The sequence below is a fragment of the Pan paniscus genome, chromosome 8 (assembly GCF_029289425.2).
Source record: "Pan paniscus chromosome 8, NHGRI_mPanPan1-v2.0_pri, whole genome shotgun sequence".
NCBI classification, from domain to species: domain Eukaryota; kingdom Metazoa; phylum Chordata; class Mammalia; order Primates; family Hominidae; genus Pan; species Pan paniscus.
Window position 1 is genome coordinate 18,216,375 of NC_073257.2, and position 9,889 is coordinate 18,226,263.

Below are 9,889 nucleotides of genomic sequence, written 5' to 3' on the forward strand. Positions count from 1 at the left end.
AGAGGGTGCCTAACACATGGCACTTAACCACTATCACCAAATTTTAATAGCGCAGCTCAAATTTCAGTTTTAGTGTCCTTGAAACCCCAGGAAAAAAAATATTGATCTTTATTTTTCTATGTAGAAACTCCCACTTACAAGTCTGGGCTCAGTGTTTTGTTGCTACAGTGATATTTTTCAACCATGTATTTTTAAATGTTTTCATTATGAATCCCCAAAATATAGTTTGTCGGTAAACTTGAGGTCAAACAGCAGACTGATTTTAAGATGTGTTCAATGAAGCAAAAATGCCAGTATTTGCCTTCTTAGAGGGACAAAATGGTCAAAACTCAGTAAGAGTGGAGAAAAGAAAGGGAAAGAATAAATGAAAGCAGAAGACAAGGAGAAAAGAGGTGAAAATAGGTGGGCTAAGGAGTAAAGGAACTGGGAGAAAGGACCGAAGGTGTCAGGAGAGCTTGGTGAATAACAGGCATTTCCTTCCACCTGCAGGACGCTAAAACCACACTGGATTCACTGCATTATCCTTCAATGTCTCCTCCCCTGACTCCCTCATCACTCACCCAATTATCTGCTACCCCGACTCCTCCCCTGCCCCTGGTCCACCCCAAAAGGCTATGGCCCAGGGAGCATGGGGAGGGTCCCCCAATCCCACCCTCGAGGCACTGTGGGAGCTCAGGCCCTGACTCAGGACCCCTGAGCTCTGATCCTGCATCCTCCCTGTCTCAGTTAAAGGACCTGAGGCACGCTTTTCACCCTAAATCACCTAAGCCTCAGTTTCCTTAGGACAGCAGGCAATGTCTCCCAGGGCTGCCGTGTCGAGGAGGAGGATAGAGGTACTGTTTTGCCCATAAACATGCTTCCTAAGCCTTTGTAACTTGCTAATTTCCTCTGATACTTCCATTGGCCCTAAATTGGCTTTTCTGGTGTGTCAACAGGCCCTCTTTGAATTCCTGTTTTAGGATAAAATAGCCGCCCACTCCAAGTAACTCTCTACCCTTTAGAAATGCCCTGGACTGCTACCCTAGTGGACTCTCCCTCTCCCCGCCCTGACACTGAAATCAAGAGCGATAGAGCTGTGTTTCTGATTAAACACGGAGGATCTTCTCTGCCCCTCCGCAAAGATCTCACTCAACTGAGAGTACCTGGATGGGGAGACATAAATCCATATAAACAAGTAGAAAACAAACAGGCTGGGGAGTGATTTCCAGACCATCGGGGGAGCTGGAGAGCAGGCTGGTGTAGTGGCTAACCAGGATACAGAAGGCGGGCTTGGCACCCGGGGTTGGGACCAGCAAAGAGCAGGGAATCTGAACTACCCCTGGGAGGGCACTGAACGCAAAGGGATGCGCAAATCCCCATAAACAACAGGAAGACACCCCCTGCCCCACCCCCACCCCGGCTTCCCAGAGCAGCAGCAGGCAGAGCTGGAAGACCCAAGGCTGCAGGGGACACGTCTCCAAACACCGAACCAGGAGAGAGAGAACACAGGACTCATTGCTTACCTGAGGGGCCTAAGAAGACTGTCTGGGGATAAATTAGGGATTAGGCATGGAGAACACCGAACCCACAGGTAAACAAAAAGAACACCCGCCATGTCCAAGAAAAGCAAGACGTTACACAAAAAGAGAAACATAGTCCCCACATAGCAAGTGGCTCAGCTGCAATATTCACATAGTCACAATAATGTCAACACTGAAATCTGATTTAAACAAAAACAATTCTACTGGAGGACCCTGGGGGGAACGTACGGGGGAGTGGGGAAGCAGCCAGTAGGTTAGAAGTTCATCTCCTGCAGAAGGACGTCCATAGGGAATGCAGAATTTCTTTATTTCTGTATTTATTTATTTTATTTATTTTTGAGACGGAGTCTCACTCTGTCGCCCAGGCTGGAGTGCAATGGCATGATCTCGGCTCACTACAACCTCTGCCTCCCAGGTTCAAGTGATTCTCCTGCCTCAGCCTCCCGAGTAGCTGAGATTACAGGCGCCCGCCACTATGCTTAGCTAATTTTTGTATTTTTATTTATTTATTTTGAGACAGAGTTTTGCTCTTGTCACCCAGGCTGGAGTGCAATGGCCCAATCTCGGCTTACTGCAACCTCTGCCTTCCAGGTTCGAGTGATTCTCCTGCCTCAGTCTCCCAAGTAGCTGGAACTACAGGCACCCGCCACAGTGCTCGGCTAATTTTTGTATTTTTAGTAGAGACGGGGTTTCGCCATGTTGGCCAGGCTGGTCTCGAACTCCTGACTTCAAGTGATCCACCTGCCTCGGCCTCCCAAAGTGCTGGCATTACAGGCATGAGAGACTGCGCAACAGCCCAAAACCTGAATGTTTTGGTCGGGGTACACCACACATCTAGAATTTGAGGTCAGAATGTTAAAACTGTCTAAAGCTCCTACGGTTCGCCTCTGGTGCTGCTGGAATGGCAGTATTGTTTTGGATCCAACACATTCAGCTTATTCATTACACTGGGAATAAAAAACATCAGCAGAACTTATTTGGGGAGAAATATATTAAATAAAAAATGACAATGTCAAAAATACCAGTGAACCTCAAAAGTTGCGGATTCATTAGTTTAAAATGTGCCTTTCTTCTACAGATGCATTCCATAACAAACGATGCAGAAGACATGCTCAGAAGTGATGCCGTGAACAGAAATATTAAAATATGTGTTTAAATAAGCTTCCGCCGTTAGCTATTCACTGCTTACTCAATTAAGCTAATCAAATGCAGATCACAGTGTCAGGGTCAAAGTCTTGTGCTTTCCTGGACTGGAATGCCAAGTAAAAACACATGCTTATTAGATACCTTTGATCATGTCAAAGGTGGTTATTTTGCAAAGTCAATTAAAATATCTTTGCCTTGCTATGACTGCAACTTCCTCTTCAGCTAAATTTACCCTTAAGACTTTTCCCTCTTACGTGCACTACTGTTTTTACCAGGATGAATATGCTTTAGATTTTTTTTTTCTTTTTAGGCTTTCATAGTGCTTCCGTCGTTCATTTCAGTGACCATATTATTGCTTCATAGGCAGCAAAAAAATTTGCTTCCCCAAAGGGTGTCCTTCCCTCAAATCCATTTCATTCTTGGGCTGCTCGGATTTTGGTAAAGTAGGCTGCGAACTGGGATCGCACTTTTCGGAGTGTGCCGCGGTGCCCCAAGGCCACCTTCACTGGAGCGGAGTCGGGGTCACGCGGACGCCTCTGCAGGATGCTCGGACACTGCGCCACGGCCTCACCCGCGCCAGTGGAGGGGGGTTTAGCTCTTACCGTGGGCTCGCGCCTGGCTTCCCCGAGAGGGAGCACCGTGGGCGTTTCCCAGGCTCTCCCTCGCCACTGGGCAACGGCCCGCACGCGTCCCGCACCTTCCCCAGGGCGCGCGGCGCTCGGTGGGTTTGCGGTTGCGAAACCCCACACCTGGCGAGCCGCACGGACTGCAACCCCGCAGTGCGCTGGCCTGGGACAAGGCACCAGACATGAGAGCCCGTCTGGGATGCGCGGCACCACTGGGACCCTGCTCTTACCACGGCCCACCCCGCCAAACGCCCCCGCCCACGGAGCCAGCGCGGGGCGCGCCACCACCTCCCCGGCGCAGGCCATCGGAAACGCGGCCGGCCCCAGGAGCCGGCGCGGCTGCCTCGCCCAGCCTCCGCGGCGCCCGCACGTACCCACGTCGCCCAGGAAGCAGCCGTCCGCCGCCCGGGGCTCCATGCGGCTCACCGGCGGCCGCGCGTTGACTCTGGGCGCCGGGACCTGGGCCGGGCCGCGCGGGGCCGCTGGGCGGGGCCCGTCTGCGCTGGGCCGCGCGCGTCGTCCCGAGGCGACCGAGCCGGGAGTTGTAGTTCCCGCCGCCTTGGCGAGGTTCCCGGAGGCGCTGTCCCTGGGTCCGGACTCCGCTGTCGCTGCCACCCCGCTTCGCCCGTCGCGCTGAGGAGTGTGTGTGCTTACATCTGCAAACCGTGCGTCCCGTGCACAGAATACCTCCGGTGCAAAACGTGTCCTGTGCACTTGTCCTATGTAAACGTGTGTGTCCGTGTGCAAAACATGCATCCTGTGCATATGTCCTGTGCAAAATATGCGTCCGTGTGTAAACATGTATCCATTGTAAGCATGCTTCCCTGTGTCCCTTTGCAAAGCATGGATATGTGTTTCCATGTGCAAAACATGTGTCCTGTACAAAACATGCATCCTGTGCATGTGTCCTGAGCAAGCGTGTCCTGTGCAAGCGTGTGCAAAACATGTGTCCATGTGTAAACATGTATGTATTGCAAACGTGTCCTGTGCACGCATGTGTCTGTGTCCACGTGCAAAGCATGCGTCTAGCTTCCAGAGTTCACTTGCATTGTACAGATGCTGATGATGCTCCAGAGTACTCGAGTTCCCCCATGCCTTAACTTTCAAGAACCGCTTCCCACCAGAGCCGGTGTTCATAATCACTGTTTCTTTGATCTTTCAAGATAATAATTTCAAATCGTTCAAATCAATTTCTTAATGCCTTTTCTTTACGGGTGGTTTTTAATCCAATGTTCCCCTAAGCCACTTAGCAAATGGAAGCTGGGGCACAACCTAGCAGAAATGAAAAACCTGTTTCCTGTTTCCCGAATAATACCCAGTCAACAATTGAGTAAGGGATTTTTATTTTATGTATTTGTTTTTGCAAAGCAGCTTCCCAAGTTTAGAAGGTTTAACCTTGTGAAAGTTCACTGTAGCCCTGTCAGGAGATTCGTCACTCACCTGACCTGTACTGAACCTCCAAGCAGAAGTTAGTTTGGGCTCAAAAGTAAAAGTATCAGGAATCATCCAGTCTGGAAATAGGTGAGGCCTGGCAGAGCAGCCAGTTTGATCTCTCATACTACAAAGCTTCTGGGATGACCCAGGTCTCCATCTTCAGTCCAGACCGAAGGCACTATACCTAGGGGACATTGAACCATATCTTTTGGAAAGCAGAGCCCCTGGAAATGTGGAGACCCAGGCCTGGGAATGGGATTTCAAGCCATTTGCACGGAGCATTTAGAGCCTTTTTGCCACTTTCTACCAAAATCAGGCTCCTGCATTTTTCTTGCCGGTTTTCTGCACTTTTTACTAAATGTAACAGATTTTTGTATCATTATATTTACCATGGATGTTATGTTTTCCCCTGTGGCAATGTCGTGTTTGTACGATTGCATTTTCTTCAATATTTCTTCCTGGACGAAGTGTCATCTAAATTTTAGTATGATCATGTAGAACATATATATATATGTGTGTGTGTATATATTCATATGTGTATGTGTGTTATCCAAGTGTTTCCTAAACATATTAATAAGCAAGTATTTGCTTATTATTTGTTTTTCCTCCATTCTATTGCTTGACCAAAATATTAAAAGATTTCATTACAGAAAAAGCTTTGCAAAGTTTACATATATATTCAGAAATGCATTCCCTGAAAGTATTTCCTTTTTCTTCAATATTTAGAATGTATTTCCCCAGCAAGAGCCAGAAAATATATATTATTCTCTTCTGTTCTGTTGTTGTTGCTAAGTCTTTGAGTCCCATCTGGAATTCACTGCAATGTATAGAATGAAAATATAGGAGCTCAGTTCATTCTTTTCTAAACTGAAATAGAGTTTTTCCAAAAATATTCATTAAATAGTAATCCACTTATCTATTTTTGTGTTAATCTCTTTTTATTGCATGTTGGTTCCAATTACCTTTTGAATCTATTGTAAGAACCTCTATGATATTGATAAAGTTTCTATTACTCATTTAGCAAATATTTGCTGATTACCTAGCCTCAGGTCTGTGATTTTTAAACTAACTACCACATGTGGTTTTTTGTTGTCGTTGTTTTTTGAGATGGAGTCTCACTCCGTCCCCGAGGCTAGAGCGCAGTGGCACCGTGTTGTCTCACTGCAACCTCCGTCTACTGGATTCAAGCAATTCTCTGGCCTCAGCCTCCAGAGTAGCTGGGATTACAGGCGCCCACCACCACACCCAGCTGGTTTTTAAAATATTTTTAGTAAAGATGGGGTTTCACCATGTTGGAAGTAAATGTCATTTTATAAGAGCATAACTTTAAAATCTGATAGACCGCTATTTGGAAAGTGGTGTAGTTAGGGACCCCCCACACATTGTTAAATAAGATGTGTTAACCCCTGGTTTTTCTAATAAAGACAGTCTTCATACCACATTTTTAGAGTCTTCTAGGTCATAAGATACTCTTCTTTTGCCTCCAAAATAAATAGCTTGGGTGAGGACTAAATTTGTAGGAAATCCAATTCTATTTGCTTGGATAAGCCATTTTTCCTAAACTTACTAACTCGAGAAATCAAGGTTTTGTTAAACACATATATTTCTGGGTTTCTCCTGGAGATTCTGGGCTCCAGGGAGAGACAGGGGAGGCAGCCCTATAATTTTTTTTTTTAACCATTGCTGCAAGTTTGGCAATCACTGGTATAACCCATCCTCCAAAGGCTGTGAAGAAGCATTTCATTTACAATTTATATTGACTGATTCTTTTCCTAAATATAAGAGTATTGAAAAATATATAGGGTTCTTCAAGTTTTGGTTCCTCTCTCCAATCTTCCTGCCATTGTTAACTTTTCAGAGTCCTTAGGAAGTTGCTGGGTGCAGTGGCACACACCTGTAATCCCAGCTACTTGTGAAAATCGCTTAAACCCAGGAGTTTGAGACCAGCCTGGACAACAAAGTGAGACCCCCGTCTCTAAAAAAAATTAAAAAAAAAAAAAAGCCCTTAGGAAGTTGTTTTTGGTAGCTTGTCTGGTTTTTACTTGTAGCAGTGGCAGACAGAGACTGTAATGGGCTGACACCATCTTGTCTGGCACAAGAAATCCTGATCTGATTGGATTTAAGGAAAACAAAGTCATCAGTTTAGGGTTTTCTCCAGCTCAAAGACCAGGCCAGGGACCAGAAATCTTATATGGCCACCCTGCAAGAAACCCTTATCTCTCGTAGCCACACAGCCAAGATTTCTGAAAGCTAAATTCAAAGTATAAGCTTGCAGGTGACTGAAACAATGCAGATTCTATTCTCAACTCTACAGAGTCTCTCATGGTAAAGGTAGAGAACTAATTGGAAAGGAGTGGGATGCTGAAGAATGGAATGGGAGCAAATGGGCAGATTTTCATGAAGCTGAAGACCTTAAACCCCTGAATTCTGCTGAGCCTTCTTTGGCCAGTAGAAGGAATCCACCTGTGCTTACTCAGAGGGTTAATCTTGCCTGATGAATCTATGATGGCCTCACCAGTGGAAGCTGATTTGCAAAGAGCTGTGGATCCTCCTCAGGATCTACCCCCCACCTCACCTGTCACTGCTTCTAGACCTGTAACCCAGACTCGGCCTGCCCGGCCCTGAAAGGTAAGGTTCAGAGGGGTTTGAGGCCTAATAAGGTACAACACACACCATAAAAGTTGCAAGATTTTTGCCAAGTGACATTGGCAGAAATCTGTAGAACTTATATAGGAATGGATCAAAGGGATACTGGATTAGAGTGGAAGGAAAATAATGTTGGATCAGGCCAAAATTTTTAATCAGGTTTACCATATCGCAATTCTAAAGTCAGTTTGCTTGTTCAAATGGCTAGGCATGTTTCTACAGGTGAAATGCCAGAACTTTCTCAGTACACTTTGGAAAAATGTCTCCTAAAGGCTTAGAATGCTGGAGTAGATTTTTCATGTAAAACCTGTCCACCCATCACCTAACTCTGGCTCTCAGAATCTGAAGAAATCCCCCTCACAAGACTGAGAAGTCCATTTGTCAGGATGGTGGGGGTCAGGGGTGGGGGCTTCTTAATCCTTGGGGAGTCTAGGTCGGTAATGATGGTGGGGAAGATGCTGTCATTAAGCTTTACTCGCTGAATTCACTGGGAATGATAGAATCTGATGACTGAGTGGTGGCACTTAATTGCCAAAGCCAATGTGGGACCAGCTGCCATCATGGGCAGCAGAACTGGCACAGTCATCTGGATGGTCTGTCCTCAGAGATCTTGGGCAATGATTAGTCAATGACAGCGTCCCTAGAGCTGAAACACATGGCAGCCTACTGAAGCCTTACTTGATTTTTACAAGCAGGAAAGCTCTAGGTCTGGCGAAGAGCAGTAAAGAAAAATCATTTTAATAGGGAGTTTCAGCCTCCCAACCAATTCCTAGAGTTGAGCCAGTTCACAGACCCAGAGCTCCTTGAATGAAAGTGGGTCCAGGTACACCTGAACTCTGAGCCACAGAGTTTGTACTGTAACTCGTCCTCCTGACCTTCCCAAAGAATCTCATGGATATTTACTAGGTTGTATATTGACTATGCACTGAAGAAAGGGAAATAACAAGACTACTCAGCAATTGCGGGTCAATGGCTCTGAACTGACACTAATTCCTGGAGAGCTAAAATACCACTATGTCTATCAGACAGAATAGGAGTTGATAGAAAAAATGATCAGTCGAGTTTGGGCATAGGTTCGTCTCAGATAAGCCAGTGGGTTCTCGAATCCTGTAGTTATTTCTTCAGTTCCAGAATGCATCATTTGAATATATCTACTAGAAACTGGCAGAGTCCCTACATGGATTCTCTGAGCCAAGCAGAAGGCACTGAAACTGCCTCTATCTACCAACATAGGAAAAAGGCATTTCACATTGCTTGAGGAATTGCAGAGTTTAGTGCTACCATCAAGAACATGAACCACCGTGCCTGTAATCCCAGCACTTTGGGAGGCTGAGGCAGATGGATCACGAGGTCAAGAGATCAAGACCATCCTTGCCAACATGGTAAAACCCCGTCTCTACTAAAACTACAAAAATTAGCTGGGTGTGGTGCCGCAAGCCTGTAGTCCCAGCTACTCAGGAGGCTGAGGCAGGACAATCACTTGAACCCAGGAGGTAGAGGTTGCAGTGAACCGAGATCACGCCACTGCACTCCAGCCTGGCGACAGAGTGAGACTCTGTCTCAAAAATAAAAAAACAAAAAAAACAAAAAAAAAAAGCATGAAAGATGCAGGATGGTGACTCCCCCTGCTCCCACCCACCCCATTTCCATTCAAATTACATAATTTTGCCTGTGCAAAAGACAGGCAGTTTCTGGGAGAATGACAGTGGATTATTATAAACTTCATCAGAGGTGAAGCTGCTGTTTCAGAAACGGTTTCATTGCTGGTATTCAGCTATTGGTCTGATGAATGCTTTCTCTGGCTGCGTGGTTACACGTGGTTAGTGAAGACCATGAGGAACAGTTTGCTTCCAGCTGGCTGGGGCAGCAATTCACCATCACTCTCTCACCTCAGAACTTTATCAACCTTCTGATTTTATGTCATAATCTGATCTGCAGAAATCTTGGCTGCCTCTCCATTCACCAGGCTATGACTCTCATCGAGTGTTTTGATGATACCAAGCTGATTGGATCTGATGAGCAGGAATTAGTGTCTACTGTCAGCATTTCAGTAAGACGCATGCATGCCAGAGGGTGGGACAGAAATTCAAATTTCTATTGATCTGGGGCATGTCAAGATACACCTCCCAAAGTAAAAGGAAGGGGCTGCATCTGACCCCTCCAGCCACTAAGAAAGAAACATGGCACCAAACAGGCTTCCTTGGATTTTCAAGGCAACATATACCTCATTTCAAACGTTTTTTCGTTTTCTAATATAAGCAGCCATTGGCTGTCACTGGCTCCCTATTTTCAGCTTCTCAAAGTCTTAGGTGTGTGTTTGGCTCCAGGGTGAAGAACATCAGCTTTCCTGCTAGTTAGTCATGCCAGTGAGGTTGGGCATTGATAAAGTGGACAAAGGCATAAATTTCCCTCTAATCACTGCTTTAGCTGCATCCCACAAGTTCAATGTTATGATTTCATTTTCATTCGGTATAAAACATTTTCTAACATTTCTTATGATCTCTTCTTGGATCTGTG

The 9,889-nt window shown here is 45.9% G+C and overlaps 1 protein-coding gene across 3 annotated transcripts in view; it reads right to left on the bottom strand.

Annotated features, from left to right (window-relative positions):
- The window catches only part of ASB13 (ankyrin repeat and SOCS box containing 13), a 30,482-nt gene extending 23,557 nt beyond the window's left edge, over positions 1-6,925 (bottom strand). Inside the window, exon 1 of one of the 3 annotated variants that reach the window (XM_055092375.2) lies at positions 3,667-6,925. In XM_055092375.2, the coding sequence (XP_054948350.1) occupies positions 3,667-4,429 (763 nt within the window). In that variant the 5' untranslated portion in view covers positions 4,430-6,925. Of the gene's footprint in view, positions 1-3,268; positions 3,530-3,666 lie in introns of those variants that run through there. The other 2 variants (XM_034929878.3, XM_034929879.3) reach the window with 2 other exon arrangements.
- Between the last annotated feature and the right edge of the window lie 2,964 nt (positions 6,926-9,889).